The sequence below is a fragment of the Oncorhynchus tshawytscha genome, unplaced genomic scaffold (assembly GCF_018296145.1).
Source record: "Oncorhynchus tshawytscha isolate Ot180627B unplaced genomic scaffold, Otsh_v2.0 Un_contig_37_pilon_pilon, whole genome shotgun sequence".
Lineage (NCBI taxonomy): Eukaryota > Metazoa > Chordata > Actinopteri > Salmoniformes > Salmonidae > Oncorhynchus > Oncorhynchus tshawytscha.
In genome coordinates, this window is record NW_024609825.1 from 483,495 (window position 1) to 502,138 (window position 18,644).

General features: G+C 46.0%; 2 protein-coding genes across 2 annotated transcripts; both read right to left on the bottom strand.

The window, feature by feature from the left end:
* Positions 1-416: 416 nt before the first annotated feature.
* LOC112263844 (growth arrest-specific protein 1) lies at positions 417-3,848 on the bottom strand. The gene has a single exon (XM_024440479.2). It carries the CDS (start codon positions 2,600-2,602, stop codon positions 1,853-1,855), a length of 750 nt encoding a protein of 249 aa, XP_024296247.2. The 5' UTR covers positions 2,603-3,848; the 3' UTR covers positions 417-1,852.
* A 1,730-nt stretch (positions 3,849-5,578) lies between these two features.
* On the bottom strand, positions 5,579-11,493 carry LOC121846123 (complexin-3-like). Its single transcript, XM_042319093.1, has 3 exons — positions 10,902-11,493; positions 6,575-6,662; positions 5,579-6,204 (listed from the first exon to the last, which is right to left on the bottom strand). The coding sequence occupies exons 1-3, from the start codon at positions 11,057-11,059 to the stop codon at positions 5,980-5,982; spliced, it is 471 nt and encodes a 156-aa protein (XP_042175027.1). The 5' UTR covers positions 11,060-11,493; the 3' UTR covers positions 5,579-5,979.
* Positions 11,494-18,644: the final 7,151 nt, after the last annotated feature.

Genomic DNA, 18,644 nt, shown 5'->3' on the forward strand with positions numbered 1-18,644 from the left:
AATACGTGTCTCTAAAATGTTTTTACAAATTCCAGAGAAGATGGATGATATGAGAAGACAGTAGTGAGAGGTCCTGTTTAGTCTTTTCATGTAAAAGTTGCTATTGCCAGGACTACCAGAAATGCAAGTGTATCATTTCAAAGATCAACGCAGTAGACATTCAAACCGATTCTGCTGGTCCTTTAGCTTTCTTTGGCAATGGCACATTTTCAGGCAACACGTGACTTTGGAGCCTGATCCAAAATGACATTTTCCCTTTATTGAACATTCCAGTCTTCTCTACTTCCAGCAGTTACATTTGCCTATACTTTAGGTATGATAGTTTTGGTGTGATGTTTAATTTAGTTGGGGGTTGGGAAACATTCCTACTTTTGAATAACATACAGGATGTCAAATAAACAGTTGGACTTTTTGACTCACACTTAATAATTTTATTACATAAATTATTTTCCATATATAACAAGTATCCATTATTTCTTTCCACACTGGTTGAGATGACAAATCTACCTGCAGAATTGTTTCAAAAAATATGGTTTTTGTACATGTAAACTACTGCCATATTATTCATGAGGTGGTGTATTGACTGCAAAGTCACAATGGACAAATTGGACACTAATTTACAGCATTAATATATGACATATAAATGTAAAAGATAGATTCCTTATTTTTTATATATATATATATATAATTTAACATCAACATGACAGTTACATTTCCCTATGGACCAGCATCTTCCCAACAAGGTGGAATAAAAAAGAAATGACATTGACGATCATGACAAAAACAAAGATTAGTTTAGAAAAACTTCAAGTGACATCTTGTAAAGATAATGACAAGACACGGGAAGGATTAGCTTCATTAAAAAATAATACAATAACTTCTTAGCTTTTTCCCTTCTTGCTAAATATCTAGGCTAACTGTCAAGCATGTTTCTGTCCTGGAAAGGAACCCATTACACTTTATATGAAATTAATAATAAATTAAACTAGGCCTATTAACAAGTAGCTTATGTACTGCTATTCATAGTAATAAACTGGTATTTCTTGTTTTTTTCTGAGAAAAACACTAGTGCCTCTTCTTTTGTCCATATAAGTCTATCATAAGCCCACATTCATCTTGTAGAGGCCAGTCTATAAGGAGAAGGGTGACTTCTTGCTTTCAATAAAGAAAGGGGGTCCCTAAAGGGGGAGAGTGGGGGAACATTTTAAATAAAACTATCAAGAGTGGGGGATGTGTCATGGGGGGTAGGGGGCTGCTGGAGAGGCACTTCAGTTAATTTAACTAGGCCTACTTGATTCTAAACCCTTGTCTGTTCACTGGCAGTTCCCCACAAATATTTGAAGTGTGATGGCTGCAACAATGCAGAGGCCCCTAAAATAGAGAGGAAAGCAAACAGAAACTGGACTGGTCCAATGTTTATCTTAAGTCTTAATAAAGCCACACTCCAAGGACCATTGAGACGAAACTAAACAAATAGGCACAAGAGTTTAAAAGGTAGCCCAGAAGTAATGGATGCAATGCCCAATGAGGAGTATTGTTACAATGAAGTCAAGTTTGGTTCATTTCTCCTTAAACAATCACTTTATGGATCTTTACACTCCAGAACAGTTTCGACCTAGGATATTCCATGAGTAGCCTAGGCCTAATTTGCTAATTGAATTGGTGGTCTGAATGTCCTGTCCATCATTGTGTCCCAGATTAAGGCATCACATCAAAATATGAAAAATCCATTAGGCCCATAGGAGATTACTAGGAGCACATAGTATTCCACTACACCAAACCCACGTGCTCATTAGATTGGACCCATCCCTGTCACAACAACAGGTCACTTTCAACAGACCACATTCATTTCTCAATAGAATATCCGTGCAAGAGTGATGCATAATAAGGCCATATAGCTCGACAACTGTGGGGAACTAGAATTTGAGTCAGGAGGACATATCTCCTCTGTTTTCGATTCATAGTCTTCATCCTCATACATATCGTCCATATCTGCCTGGTCTAAAATAACACTGTGGTCTCCAATCTGGCAAAGTTTGCTCATGTTCTCCTTGACTACCTCACAGAACGGCCTTTCCACCCCGTCGCACACACACTGGTTTAGTAGCATGCCATTTGGGATGAATAGCATCTGTTGTATTGTGGCCTTGCACCTGGAGGAGCATTTCCTGCCATTGAAGAGTTGCCCACAGTAAGACAAGTAGGCTGTCAGGGAGGAGTGGCAGCCGGTGTCCTCCTCACAGCGTTGACGGGCCTCTGTGCATCCTATCCCCCCCGCATCTCCAGGATACCTCCGGGGGAGGCATGGCTCAATTGCCCGCTTTGCATCCCTACACTCCATGTCCTGACCACAGTCACACCTCTCGAGGTAAGGGCCATTGCGGGTGTGATTCAGTCTTATCAACGCGTTGATACAGTGGCTGGGGCATTGCCTCCTGGTGCCTCTGATGTTTCCTTCACAGGCGGCTAAATACTGGCTGTATGCAAGCTCACAGTCTGCCTCCTCATGGCATCGGAGCAGGGCTTGCCAACATATTAACTGGGCATCTAGCGCCAACAGCACCGATGAGAAGAGCGCCAGAGCGCTGCACCAACTGTTCATGCTGGAGAGAGCTCTAGTTCGACGATGCGCACATTTTCCTCCAGTTAGTGCGGGACAGCCAAGTCTTTGATGAATTTAAAACGTAATGTAACTAATAAACCCATTTAGTATGAGGCGTTTATGGTCCAAACATAAATGTGTTTAGTAGGCCTAGCTACAAACCTAAAGATGTCCCTCTGTCTCTCCAATACACGCTTGACAGTTGTGGAATAACAGTCTGTTTTATGAGTGTGAATGAATCCAGTCTGGAACGGATGAGTAAAAATGTTGAAATCCTTTGCATTGATTCAGCTACCCCACAAAGCAACAATATCGTCCGCAAAACTGTCACAGTCGTGTCAGTAAAAAAGGAACAAAAAGTGACCATATGCGCTGTCCAAAGTTCGGACACCTACTATCCACATTTCATGCCCTCGTTTGAAAGCATAACTCTTTTTACTCCTGTTTTCAAAATACGTCCAACTTTCTTGGCTTTAAAAAACGTTCATATTTTCCGTGTTCTGTATTCCATACTATGTTGGTTGAATTCATTAGGACTGCCTCTTCTCACTGTCGCATTTTCTCCCGCTATGTGTCTTTGTCCCCCTCTTGCAGTTACGCTTCACGCTTCGTTAATCTTTTCTCCGCAACACCCCTCCTTTTCCAGAAAAAGAAAGGATAGTTTTCCTTCCCCCGCTCCCATTTACAATCCTGGTCAACGATTGGTCGTCATTGAGGAGTTCGTGGGACTCATTTCTATAGCAACGTAGTTTTTGGCAATCTGCTCGTCATACAGGAAAAATAAAATGTTTATCAATTTAATGAAACTCACGACCTGTGTGGTCCCCTTTACAAAACACGTCAACGTTTGGGGAGGTAGTGAGTGTGGGGCGCACACAAGCCCCCTAGCAGTCGACAGAAAGCATTCCATTGCTAGAAGCTCACATCTGCACCCACTGCTCCAATTTTAAGTGCAGAAAAAACAAATCTGTTCCTTTTTAACGATAACTCGAGGAGGGAAACCTCTATGAAAACCGTCGCACAGTGAGGGTTTCACTTAAAGTTCTACTAATTGTCGCCCTGTTCACTCTCCCTCTCGCTCTTCTTTCTAGTGAGTTTTTAAGCCCTGATTGACAGAACAGAATGGAAGAGAATAGTATTTTCTGGCCCGTTTCACCCCAATTGTGTCAGATTGGCCATGCAGTGGCACAGTGTCTTTCTAGGCTGAAGATTGTTCACGCCCTGCGCCTATCAATAGAGGTGGGTTTCAGCATCAATATATTTTACAGCTCTCCCCTTTCACACCGCACTTGAAAACTACCAATAGCTCAGGCTTCTCTGCTATTCAAATGCTAACTAACGTGTTTTGAAAAAAGCGATTGGAAAAACCCGTAGCGACACCCGGGCTGTCTAGAAATGTCACAAAGCAGTTGCTGGCTGGCTTCTCTCTGAAAAACACTGTACACTTTTGCAAAGAGCCTTTGATTCTGCCAGATGGCTGAGCTTATTATCAGACTTCACTGGAATGTAAAGTTGCCACTAATAATGGTTATAATAAAAAATAATAACATCATTATAAAGGTTAACTTAAGAACGTGGTTATAACAATGGTTATAACAACTGTGACATAATCATTTGGCCTATCAGTATTGTAATGATAATATTTTCATGAATAAACCTTGATCTGATATGGGGCTAATATGGATTTTGGATTAAATTCTGTTTGTCATTAATTCAACATTAACATTGTATTTTTGTCTCCACCTAGTGTTCAGGACATTAGGTTTTGGTTTTATAGCCTCAAACGATGGCTACTGTAAATTACATGTTATAAATCTTCCGTCCTGGAGTTTCTGACCAGATGGTCAGACTGCCTGGATAACAAATGAAGAAACATGAAGCATACATCATAAAAATCTGTTTATTATGGTTTCAACAGTCAGTCAAAAATAAATACGGTTCATACAGCACTGAACAACAAAGATGATGTAAAAGAAGCAAAGAATGGACAGGAAACAGAAACATCATGAACAACACGTCTCTTCCTGAAATATCATCATGAGATCAACCTGAATCACCCCATAGGGTGACTGGAAATGAAAGAAGCTCTTGTTGTTGGCTTTAAAGTACCACTGCAGGTCACACGTCAATACAGAGAGATATGTATAGGTGATCAGGCTCTGTAAGACTTGAGTAAGAACTCATTATATTCACACTTGTTTGTTTTGCTTCATGGAACTGACAAGAAAGCACAAAGTAGCTATCACATAAAACAAGCGACTAAGGCATGTTCACCATCCTTTCTTCAAATGCTATTACTTGTAATGTCACAAAAGGACTGTTCAACTATTACAAGACATGAACCACTGTATTAAAGAAATATATATTGTATATTACTAAATAAGGTTGACAAACCCCTCTCCCGCTCTCACCTGCGTCTTTACAACAACAATTCAGACAAATACCAAGTACTCTATGTTCATATATGTTCATAGTATTGTGTACTTATTAAACACTATGACCAGCACTTAGCCAAAGGATGACATTTTCAAGGACAGCACATGACATATCATAGCAGCTAAACGACACCAAACCACCGGCACAAAACAGCACTGAGATGGAGAGGTCAGGGGTCAATATGAGGACAGGTTAAAGGCCAGATTTGAAAGGTTAGATGGGTTGGCATTACATAGGACGAGCTGTCTCTTAACAAGGCCCCAACTAGTTAATGACCATAGACTAGATGGACTACAGAACAGGCTAACTGCAAATACACTTACACCTGCAATAGATATAACAGACACTTGGTTTGTAATGTACTGAATGTGGTCCCAAGACAAGAAAGTGTGATTTAGTCTCACACTTAATATGACTAGTTGATATACTTTGTGCCATTGTCTAAATGGTTTTCTGCGAAGGGTATAAGACTATTACTCTGATTCCTCCACAGCTTAAGACAGTGTTTACAATGATTCCCCACAGCTTAGACAGTGTTTACTCTGTTTCCCCCACAGCTTAGACAGTGTTTACTCTGATTCCCCCACAGCTTAGACAGTGTTTACTCTGATTCCCCCACAGCTTAGACAGTGTTTACTCTGATTCCACCACAGCTTAGACAGTGTTTACTCTGATTCCCCCACAGCTTAGACAGTGTTTACTCTGATTCCCCCACAGCTTAGACAGTGTTTACTCTGATTCCTTGGCCAGAAGCTGCTGCAGTATGTTTGTGTGTGTGAGGCAGTGCTGACTGTATGTGTGTGTGTATTCAAAGCAACATGACTATCAACGTTTGTACATGATCATAGATCACATGATATCTTACATAGATCCTTTGTTGTACAGATAAAGAGAGTAAGGGAGGGAGGGAGAGAGAGCAGGAATTCAGTCAGCCAGCCAGATCACATGAGATTGCACTTCTCAGCGGACTGTTTGAGGTCTTCCAGTGTGGCCTGGGCCTTGTCCTTCAGCTGGTCCATGTCCACATTCTGGATGTTGGTCAGATGGCCCAGGACAGACGTTTTGGATTCCTCCTCCTTGTTGTCGTCAGCGATCATCTTGGCTAGCTCTGTGGGCAGCTCCACGTCATCCCCCGCCTGCTGGATCTGAGTGTCATCCAGCTCATTCTGGGTCGCACACACAGTGGACACACACACACACACACACACACACACACACACACACACACACACACACACACACACACACACACACACACACACACACACACACACACACACACACACACACACACACACACACACACACACACACACACACACACCAGTGGGAGAGGGTGTAGGGAGCGAGGGCAAAGGAAAGGGAGAGGTATTAGATGATTGAGACATAGGGAGAAAAGAAAGAGAGTACAAACAGGGCACATTTGGATGGTGTTTTTGCTTCAAGGACACAACCTAGATCTGACCCTGTAAAACTGCAATAACATGTAGTAAGAAAATGCTTAAATGAAATATGCAGAATCAGTAATGGATGTACCTTTGGCAGTCTGTATTTGTCCCGGAAGTGACTTCTAACTGTTGCCCGCTCAGCTTTCTTCTGGGCAAAACTAGCATCTCGTTCCTGCCTGGGGAAAACCAGAGAGAAAATGGTTAACCACAGCTGAAATAGTGTCGCTGCATGTAATCACACAAACACACATACACACACATAACGTCTGCAAAGGTGGTATAATCTCGAGTCCTTACTCAAGTTGATGCTTCATAACAAATGCCTCCTTCATTCCACCTCCATAATTCGACTGAAGGATTAAGGATTTAACGGCATTAATTTGCGATGTGAGGACAGATGCTATAATGATAATTTAATTCATCCATAAGGCTTTTTGTAATTGCATACAGCCAACATGTCACGGTCTTTAGTATGGAACGTTGTTCGATTTGTTTGTAATGTGATGTATCACAAATGCACAAATTCATTGGTTACTATTAACCACATAGCTCAGCCATCGCAGTTAGAGTGTTGGGACAGTAATGAAAAGGTCGCTGCTTCGAATACCTGAGCCGATAAGGTGAAAAATCTGGCGATGTGCCCTTGAGCAAAGTACTTAACCCTAATTTGCTCCAGGATGCCATACTACTATGGCAGACCCTGTAAACAATACATTTCACTGCACCTATCTGGTGTATGTGACAATATTAGATTTTTATACCACTGTGGATCTCATAGTGAGGGCTGAAACAAAAGAACACAGGGAGCCCTCTGCTGAGCTGCTCTCTGACTCAAGAGTCTAGGCCATCAGAAGGTGGACAAGCAGCAGTAACACCTGGGGGTAGAGGAGGAGGGAGGGAGGCAGAGAGAGGGAGAACGACAGAGACAGAGGCTGTGCTCTTGCAGTGAGACCCAGATGCAGTCTACTGCCGGTCCACTGCTCTACTGGGGAATTATATTCAGACTTCTGGGATGTAGAGCGGCATTGACTCACTGACTGACTAGCACTCATCTACTTCTACAGCTGCAACTTAGTGAACCCACAGAAACCTAGGGTCACACCACTCTACAGAACTCTACACCTTTCCAACCCAGAACTTAGGACGACACCACTCTACAGAACTCTACACCCTCTCAACCCAGAGCCTAGGACAACACCACTCTACAGAACTCTACACCCTTCCAACCCAGAGCCTAGGACAACACCACTCTACAGAACTCTACACCCTTCCAACACAGAGCGTAGGAGGACACCACTCTACAGAACTCTACACCCTTCCAACACAGAGCGTAGGACGACACCACTCTACAGAACTCTACACCCTCCCAACCCAGAGCCTAGGACAACACCACTCTACAGAACTCTAAACCCTCCCAATCCATAGCCTAGGACAACACCACTCTTTAGAACTATACACCCTCCCAACCCAGAACCTAGGACAACACCACTCTACAGAACTATACACCCTCCCAACCCAGAGCCTAGGCCGACACCACTCTACACCCTCCCAACCCAGAGCCTAGGACAACACCACTCTACAGAACTCTAAACCCTCTGAACTCAGAACCTAGGATTACTCCACTCCAGAACACTGACTGACTAGCACACCTCATTTTACAGCTGCCAAACCAGTGAATATACACAACCTTGGATCACCTCACTCTACAGCACACCGAGACACCACAACACCCCATCACCATGTCCTCTGCCCTACACCACCATACAAATATCATCATACTGCAAGTCTTATGTTGAGGTAAATCAGATATTTATACTTCACCACCACATACAGCAATACTGCAATACTACCCATTTGGTAACTCCAGCAGAGGGCAGACAAGAGACAGTTTGTGTTATCCGTGATAGCCCTCTTAGTATTACTCAAATAATCTTGGTCCCTAATTTTCCAATAATCAGATTAAAACAATCACTGAAAATGTGATATAAACACCTGAATAGGATTTAACTCTTTCAAAAGACAAGACTAGACCTACACCTCGCACCAAACATTCCGAAGTAGACTCCATGAACCAAGGTGACGTCATGTGACCTATGTGATCATGCCAACAGTGTGGTCTGAATTACAGCATGACATCATAATGCATACATACAATACTGTAAACAATGGCATGATACATGTGGATAGCCAATGACAAGGCCATATCCCTATCATTCAGGGGATACAGGGCCAGCCCTGGGCATAAGCAACATAGGTGGTCGCCTCTTGTTATGTCAGTCACTGACAGTCACTCAATTAGCCCATGTCAGCTAATATGTTTTAGATTGGTAAATTAGTCAACCTAGCTATCTAAACTTGCAGTAATCATGGCCGAATTACCAACCTGGCACGAAGGGCCTGACCTCCAGGAGGCCCCAATTGATTTTGTTAGACACTCTCATTCAGATATCATATAAATAATTAATGGAAAAATGGGGGACAATTCATGCCCCCCCCCCAACCAAATCTCGCCTTGGTCCCCCAAAAGGCTAGGGCTGGCCCTGAGGGGATATATACTGAGTGTACAAAACATCAAGAACATCTTCCTAATATTGAGTTGCACCCCCTTTTGCCCTCAGAACAGCCTCAATGTGTCGGGGCATGGACTCTACAAGGTATCGAAAGCGTTCCACAGGGATGCTTCCCACAGTTGGCTGGATGTCCTTTTGGTGGTGGACCATTGTTGATACACAAAACCCAGCAGCGTTGCAGTTCTTGACACAAACTGGTGCGCCTGGCACCTACTACCATACCCCATTCAAAGGCACTTAAATATTTTGTTATTCCCTTTCACCCTCTGAATGGCACACATACACAATCCATGTCTCAGTTGTCTCAAGACTTAAACATCCTTCTTTAACCAGTCTCCTCCCCTTCATCTACACTGATTGAAGTAGATTTAACAAGTCACATCAATAAGGGATCATAGCTTTCAGTCTATGTCATGGAAAGAACAGGTGTTCTTAATGTTCTGTTCACTTAGTGTATATTCACAGTGGCATTACTGTTATCTTGCCCACTGTGAATGAACATGAGCATGTAAACTACCACACAGCAGCACATAAACCAGCGCTTTGTGAGAGCCAATGGTAGAGCACCTGATGGCACTGAGATGACGAGTCTTGTGTCTTCTCCTCTCAAGGGCATCATATAACCAGGGGATGTCATTGTGACTCCTGTGCCTGATAACATGATTATATATGACATGCCACTGCAAACAACCTCATTCCAACAACCCTATTCTTCTTGGATTATACAGAGCACTGACACCAGACTTTGTGCTATGATCTATTGTATGGCGGTAGCCACATTATAATAGCTCACCTCCCCTGAAACCCAGTGTAATGTATGATGGTATGGGATTGAGGTCAAAGTGGGCTGTGTATTGAGGGGAGTCAGTGGATGCTCCACCATGTCTGACATGTCAACAGTAAACAGGCTGTTTGTCCTGGAGCCTGGAGCCATGTGACCTTAAGCCAGGGTAGTGCGCTGTAGTAAAACACATTTCTTTTTAATCATATAGATGCAGGTGTGTGTGGAGGCACTGCACATGATCAGACACATTTATTAATTTTTTTATATATATTTTTCAGATCTATGAGCTTTTGTAGAGTCATCTGTTTCAAACCTTGAGGACATCTTCTCCTCTCACATAGGGGAATTTGGAGTAAAGTCAATTAAATTATCAGATGTTTTATGATATGGACAGAGGACAGTCTATGGCTATGGCGATGGGTTTCTTTGTTATACCCAGATAAAAATACATTTCAAGATCAGAGATACTCACATCAGACTCATTTATTCTGTTGAGGTGTCTACTCTTTGTGAACAAAATGAAGATGGAGGCTGACATCACAGGGACATGCAAGAAATGTGGAGAACTATTTGGAGAGCTCATTGAGGATGATATTCAATACATTTTGAGATAAATTGGACATAAAAGTAACTGAATTCATGTTCTAGAATGAATCTAAGGACACGTATCAACCTGAAGCATTAGTATATGCCTATTGGGAAACGAGCCGTTTTAAGGTATAATTGGGCATTAAACTCACTGTGATTACTGACACATTTTTGTTTCTGGATTAGGCTATTGCAAGAATTCCAATGGAAAACCGTTCTATATAGTCTAATTCTTGAAACCTGAAAGAAAACTCATGTATCGAGTGTAGCAGCTGTGTGGTGAGCTCGAGAGCACGCCGTGGATCCCACTGATGCGTAAAATAGTGCATGGCGCACTGTGGCTTGTAAAGGCACGCGCTCAGCAGCGTCTTTACATTGGACATTACACAGAATAAACGCCACTTTATAGTACGCAACCCTTTCAAAATACCTAGGCTATTCAAATGGATCGATAAACTTGGGTTTGTTCTTACTTTTCCTCCTCTAACTGTTGTTGATATTGTTCAAATTCCTCCTGGGTCATTCCTGCCGCTGCGGCTTCCGATTTCTCTCCTTCGGGCTTTTCCTCAGTCAAACCCCCGGTCAGGTTCTTCACATGCCCTCCCACCATTTGTTTCACCATAAAAGCCATCTTTCTGCCTCTTTAGAGTCCGTTAACCGACCGAGTCAGAACGTGGACCTTTGATGCGCTCTTGATGAAAGCTGAGTAAATCAATGGATATCTACCAAAGTGTCTCAAAAATATATGGAAAAAGCCAATACAGTCATCCAAATGTTTTACTCTCGACACTCCGTCGTGCAGTGAGCGATTGAGAATAGACGCGTTTCAGCACAAGTGCCAATGGACAGCTCCGCGTTGAGTGGGGAGGTTAGCAAGAGAGGACGTGGCTGCACAAATATCTGAGCCAACAAGTTTTACTCTCAACTCTACCAATCGTGTTTTTTTCCTAACCCAACCTCCACTCCCTTTGCCCAATCCCACGGATCGCTGGATTACGAATGCGCTTTCATGATGCAACCTAGCACCACACGTGGGTTCCGTGATTCGCCTTCTTATTATAACTCACTATTGACTATGACAGGCACTCCTCACGTTCACAACGGACTCCGGCAGAGACAGACACACGTGACGAGTCAACTACGGTGTCTACTAGTTGTTTTGTATGGTTTTGATGCCAGTGCGTCTTTGGGGTCATTTTGTGCGCTTTTTTGTTGTTGTGAAAATCCAAGGGTTTCCGAATGCACTTTTGTCATAAACTCTATTAAACTATAAACTCTATCTCTATCTAAACTTTATTTTCAGCTAACTTAACATGTGTAAATATTTGTATGAACATAACAAGATTCAACAACTGAGACATAAACTGAACAAGTTCCACAGACATGTGACTAACATAAATTGAATAATGTGTCCCTGAACAAAGGGGGGTTCAAAATCAAAAGTAACAGTCAGTATCTGGTGTGGCCACCAGCTGCATTAAGTATTTCAGTGCATCTCCTCCTCATGGACTGCACCATGTTTGCCAGTTCTTGCTGTGAGATGTTACCCCACTCTTCCACCAAGGCACCTGCAGGTTCCCGGACATTTTTGGGGGGAATGGCCCTAGCCCTTACCCTCCGATCCAACAGGTCCCAGACTTGCTCAACGGGATTGAGATCTGAGCTCTTCGCTGGCCATAGCAGAACACTGACATTCCTGTCTTGGAGGAAATCACGTACAGAACAAGCAGTACTGCTGGTGGCATTGTCATGCTGGAGGGTCATGTCAGGATGAGCCTGCAGGAAGGGACCGCATGAGGGAGGAGGATGTCTTTGCTGTAATGCACAGCATTGATATTGCCTGCAATGACAACAAGCTCACTCCGATGATGCTGTGACACACCGCCCCAGACCATGACGGACCCTCCACCTCCAAATCTATCCCCCTCCAGAGTACAGGCCTCGGTGTAACGCTCATTCCTTCGGCGATAAACACGAATCCGACCATCACCCCTGGTGAGACAAAACCGCACTTTGTCAGTGAAGAGCACTTGTTTCCAGTCCTGTCTGGTCCAGCGACGGTAGGTTTGTGCCTGGTGTAACTCGGGCAGTTGTTGTTGCCATCCTGTACCTGTCCCGCAGGTGTGATGTTCGGATGTACCAATCCAGTGCAGGTGTTGTTACACGTGGTGTCACGTTCTGACCTTAATTCCTTTGTTTTGTCTTTTGTTTTAGTATGGTCAGGGAGTGAGATGGGTGGGTTGTCTATGTTAGTTTGTCTATGATTTTCTATTTCTGTGTTTGGCCTGGTATGGTTCTCAATCAGAGGCAGCTGTCAATCGTTGTCCCTGATTGAGAACCATATTTAGGTAGCCTGTTTTCCATTGTGTTTTGTGGGTGGTTATTTTCTGTTTATTGTTGTGGTGCACCTTACAGGACTGTTTGTTGGTTGTTTATTGTTTTGTTTTCAGTGTTCATGAAAATACTTAAAATATGGACACTTACCATGCTGCACCTTGGTCCTCCTCTCTATCTCCAGACGACAACCGTTACACGTTGTCTGCCACTGCGAGGACGAATCAGCTGTCCGTCATGTCTCCCTGTAGCTCTGTCTTATGCGTCTCACAGTACGGACATTGCAATTTATTGCCCTGGCCACATCTGCAGTCCTCATGCCTCCTTGCAGCATGCCTAAGGCACGTTTACACAGATGAGCAGGGACCCTGGGCATCTTTCTTTTGGTGTTTTTCAGAGTCAGTAGAAAGGCCACTTTAGTGTCCTAAGTTTTCATAACCGTGACCTTAATTGTCTACCATCTGTAAGCTGTTAGTGTCTTAACAACCATTCCATGGGTGCATGTTCATTAACTGTTTATGGTTCATTGAAACAGTGTTTAAATCCTTTACAATGAAGATCTGTGAAGTTATTTGGATTTTTACGAATTATCTTTAAAAGACAGGGTCCTGAAAAAGGGACGTTTCTTTTTTTGCTGAGTTTATGAAATAAGGCAATCCTATTTTGAGTTATACATCACTTATGATTTATTTTACGTCATTTGTCCTTTGTAGTATAGTCTAAAACTATTTTTATTAAAATATTTATGTGGATGAAGGAATATTATCTGTTTTCCACTGAGCGCACATAAACATGTGTCTCATATGAAGAGGGCACGACAAAATCTATTCCGCTCAGGAGATTGAAAGATTTGGCATGGGTCCTCAGATCCTCAAAAGGTTCTACAGCTGCACCATATAGAGCATGCCTGGTATGGAAACTACAGGCACTACAGAGGGTGGTGCGAACGGCCCAGTACATCACTGGGGCCAAGCTTCCTGCTATCCAGCACCTCTATACAAGGAGGTGTCAGAGGAAGGCCCTAAAAATTGTCAAAGACTTCAGCCACCCTAGTCATAGACTGTTCTCTCTGCTACCGCACAGCAAGCGGTACTGGAGCGCAAAGTCTAGGTCCAAGAGGCTTCTAAACAGCTTCTACCCCCAAACCATAAGACTACTGAACATCTAATCAAATTGCTACACAGACTATTTGCATTAACCTATCTCCATACACCACAGTACCAGAAAAGAGAATGGTGATACAAATTCATGAGACCAATTAGAGATCAGAATGGGTCCTTTTTCTAGGCCTAAGTGTGTTTGTAGGCCTCTACTGTAGGGGTCATCATTAAGACAATATTATTTAAAAATTTGGATACAGATCCTGTCTTTCTCTCTCTTCTTGTCACGCCCTGACCTTGGTTATCTTTGTTTTCTTATTATTTGGTTAGGTCAGGGTGTGACAAGGGTGGTTTGTGTAGTTTTTGTATTGTCTATGGGGTTTTGTATGTTTATGGGGTTTTTCTAGTCTAGGGGTTTATATGTCTATGGTTGCCTAGATTGGTTCTCAATCAGAGGCAGCTGTTTATCGTTGTCTCTGATTGGTAGCTGTTACGGTTTTCTTCTATCTCCTCCTCTGAAGAGGAGGTGTAAGCAAGGATCGGACCAAAATGCAGCGTGGTAATTTTTATACATCGTTAATAAAGATGAAAACGAACAATACAAAAACAAGAAACATAACACAAAAAAAACTAAACAACCTATCTGGTGCAAACTAACACAGAGACAGGAACAATCACCCACGAAACACTCAACGAATATGGCTGTCTAAATATGGTTCCCAATCAGAGACAACGATAAACACCTGCCTCTGATTGAGAACCACTCCAAACAGCCATAGACTATGCTAGAAAACCCCACTAAGCCACAATCCCAATACCTATGAAAAACCCCAAGACAAAACACACCACATAAAAAACCCATGTCACACCCTGGCCTGACCAAATTAATAAAGAAAACACAAAATACTAAGACGAGCGCGTGACAGAACCCCCAAGGTGCGGACTCCCGGCCGCACACCTAAACCCATAGGGGAGGGTCCGGGTGGGCGTCTGTCCACGGTGGCGGCTCCGGCGCGGGACGTGGACCCCACGCCAACAAAGTCTTAGTCCACCTGCATCGCGTCCCTTGATTGGCGACCCTCGCCGCCGACCCTCGCCGCCGACCTTGGCCTAGTAACCCTCACCAAGGACCCCACTGGACTGAGGGGCAGCTCGGGACTGAGGTAGCTTGGGACTGAGGGGTAGCTTGGGACTGAGGGGAAGCTCGGGACTGAGGGGAAGCTCGGGACTGAGGGGAAGCTCGGGACTGAGGGGAAGCTCGGGACGTGCTTCTACACCTGCATTGCTTGCTGTTTGGGGTTTTAGGCTGGGTTTCTGTACAGCACTTTGAGATATCAGCTGATGTACGAAGGGCTATATAAATACATTTGATTTGATGATTTGATTTGACTGAGGGGAAGCTCAGTACTGAGGAGAAGCTCAGGACTGAGGGGAAGCTCAGGACTGAGGGGAAGCTCAGCACTGAGGGGAAGCTCAGCACTGAGGGGAAGCTCAGCACTGAGAGGAAGCTCAGGCAGGTAGTTGGCTCTGGCAGATCCTGGCTGGCTGGCGGTTCTGGCGGATCCTGGCTGACTGGCGGATCCTGGCTGACTGGCGGATCCTGGCTGACTGGCGGATCTGGAAGATCCTGGCTGACTGGCGGATCTAGAAGATCCTGGCTGACTGGCGGATCCTGGCTGACTGGCGGTTCCGGCAGATCCTGGCTGACTGGCGGATCCTGGCTGACTGGCGGATCCTGGCTGACTGGCGGGTCTGGAAGATCCTGGCTGACTGGCGGATCCTGGCTGACTGGCGGATCTGGAAGATCCTGGCTGACTGGCGGATCCTGGCTGACTGGCGGCTCTGGCGGATCCTGGCTGACTGGCGGCTCTGGCGGATCCTGGCTGACTGGCGGCTCTGGCTGCTCCATGCTGACTGGCGGCTCTGGCTGCTCCATGCTGACTGGCGGCTCTGGCTGCTCCATGCTGACTGGCGGCTCCATGCACACTGGCAGCTCCATGCAGACTGGCAGCTCTGGCTGCTCCATGCAGACTGGCAGCTCTATGCAGACTGGCAGCTCTGGCAGCGCTGAACAGGCGGGAGACTCCGGCAGCGCAGTAGAGGAGGAAGGCTCTGGCAGCGCTAAACAAGCGGGAGACTCCGACAGCGCTGTAGAGGAGGAAGGCTCTGGCAGCGCTGGACAGGCGAGGAAGGAAGCCTGGTGCGGGGAGCTGCCACCGGAGGGCTGGTGCGTGGAGGTGGGACTGGATAAACCGGACCATGCAGGTGCACTGGAGCTCTTGAGCACCGAGCCTGCCCAACCTTAACTGGCTCGATGCCCACTCTAGCCCGGCCGATACGAGGAGCTGGTATGTACCGCACCGGGCTATGCACCCGCACTGGAGACACCGTGCGCACCACAACATAACACGGTGCCTGCCCGGTCTCTCTAGCCCCCCGGTAAGCACAGGAAGTTTGCACAGGTCTCCTACCTGGCATAGCCATACTCCCTGTGAGCCCCCCCCCCCCAATACATTTTTGGGGCTGACTCTCGGGCTTCCATCCGCGTCGCCGTGCTGCCTCCTCATACCAGCGCCTCTCCGCTTTCGCCGCCTCCAGCTCTTCTTTGGCCGGCGATATTCTCCAGGCTGTGTCCAGGGTCCTTTTCCGTTCAATATCTCCTCCCAAGTCCAGAAGTCCTGTGATCGCTGCTCCTCCTGCCGCTGCCTGTCACCACGCCGCTTGGTCCTGTTGTGGTGGGTGATTCTGTTCTGGTTTTCTTCTATCTCCTCCTCTGAAGAGGAGGTGTAGCAAGGATCGGACCAAAATGCAGTGTGGTAATTTTTATACATCTTTAATAAAGATGAAAACGAACAATACAAAAACAAGAAACGTAACACGAAAAAACCTAAACAGCCTATCTGGTGCAAACTAACACAGAGACAGGAACAATCACCCACGAAACACTCAAAGAATATGGCTGCCTAAATATGGTTCCCAATCAGAGACAACGATAAACACCTGCCTCTGATTGAGAACCACTCCAGACAGCCATAGACTATGCTAGAAAACACCACTAAGCCACAATCCCAATACCTACGAAAAACCCCAAGACAAAACACACCACATAAAAAACCCATGTCACACCCTGGCCTGACCAAATTAATAAAGAAAACACAAAATACTGAGACCAGGGCGTGACAGTAGCCATATTCCTTGGTTATTTTGTGGGTTGTTATTCTATGTTTAGTTGCCTGTTCTGCACTAGCCATATTGCTTCACGGTTCGTTTTGTTGTTTTGTTTAGTTCTGTTCAGTTCTGTTCAGTTCTGTTCAGTGTTCTCTCTTTAATTAAAGAGTTATGTTCGCTTACCACACTGCGCCTTGGTCTCCTCTTTATGACCACCGTGACAGAACAACCCACCATAAACGGACCAAGCAGCATGAAAAGGAGGAGCAGCGTTTGATGGAGCAGACAGCATGGACATGGGTAAAATACTGGACGGTAAAGGATCCTGGACGTGAGAGGAAATACTGGCAGGAGAGGATCGCCTAACATGGAGGCAGGTGGAGATAGCACGGGAAGAACGGCGACGATATGAGGGTACAGGGCTAGCACGGAAGCCTGAGAGGCAGCCCCAATAATTGTTTTGGGGGGGGGGGGTACACGAGGAGATTGCATGAGTCAGGTCGGAGACCTGAGCCAACTCCTCGTGCTTACTGTGGGGAGCGTGTTACTGGTCAGGCACAGTGTTATGCGTTGGAGCGCACGGTGTCTCCAGTGCGCTATTCTAGTCCGGTGCGCTCTATTCCAGCTCCTCGCACTGGCCGGGCTAGAATGGGCATCCAGCCAGGAAGGAGTGTGCCGGCTCCTGGTCTCCAGTGTACCTCCTTGGACCAGGATATCCTGCGCCGGCTTTGCGTACTGTGTCTCCGGTGAGTCTACACAGCCCAGTACGTCCTGAGCCAGCGCCCTGAGCCAGCGCCAAAAATAAGTATCCAGCCAGGACGGGATGTAATAGCTCTACACCCCAGACCTCCAGTACGCCTCCACAGTCCAGTACGTCCTGTTCCTCCTCCCCGCACTTGCCCTGAGGTGTGTGTCACCAGCCCAGTACCACCATTGCCGACACCACGCACCTGGCTTCCAGTGTGCCTCCAGGGTCCAGTACGCCCTGTTCCTCCTCCCCGCACTCGCCCTTAGGTGCGTGTCTCCAGCCCGGTACCACCAGTTCCGGCACCACGCACCAAGCCTCTAGTGCGCCTCGGCAGTCCAGAGTGTCCGGCGACATTATCCAGTCCAGAGTGTCTGGCGACATTACCCAGCCCAGAGCGTCCGGCGACATTACCCAGTCCAGAGCGTCCGGCGACAGTACCCAGTCCAGAGCGTCCGGCGACATTATCCAGTCCAGAGTGTCTGGCGACATTACCCAGCCCAGAGCGTCCGGCGACATTACCCAGTCCAGAGCGTCCGGCGACAGTACCCAGTCCAGAGCGTCCGGCGACATTACCCAGTCCAGAGCGTCCGGCGACATTACCCAGTCCAGAGCGTCCGGCGACAGTACCCAGTACAGAGCGTCCGGCGACATTACCCAGTCCAGAGCGTCCTGCGACAGTACCCAGTCCAGAGCGTCCGGCGACAGTACCCAGTCCAGAGCGTCTGGCGACAGTTCACAGACCGGAACCTCCAACGACGGGCCACAGACCTGAACCTCCAACGACGGGCCACAGTCCGGAACCTCCAACACGGGCCCCGGTCCGGAACCTCCAATGACGGTCCCTGGTCCGGCGTCTCCAGCGACGG

What these genes read in the sequence shown, in the direction of transcription:
- LOC121846123 (XM_042319093.1), bottom strand. Translation starts at nt 11,059, where the DNA reads ATGGCTTTTATGGTGAAACAAATGGTGGGAGGGCATGTGAAGAACCTG. An exon ending in CAACAGTTAGAGGAGGAAAA is followed by an intron (nt 6,663 to 10,901) that starts GTAAGAACAAAC and finishes GGTTTTCCCCAG; the next exon opens with GCAGGAACGAGATGCTAGTT. An exon ending in ACAAATACAGACTGCCAAAG is followed by an intron (nt 6,205 to 6,574) that starts GTACATCCATTA and finishes TGTGCGACCCAG; the next exon opens with AATGAGCTGGATGACACTCA.
- LOC112263844 (XM_024440479.2), bottom strand. Translation starts at nt 2,602, where the DNA reads ATGAACAGTTGGTGCAGCGCTCTGGCGCTCTTCTCATCGGTGCTGTTG.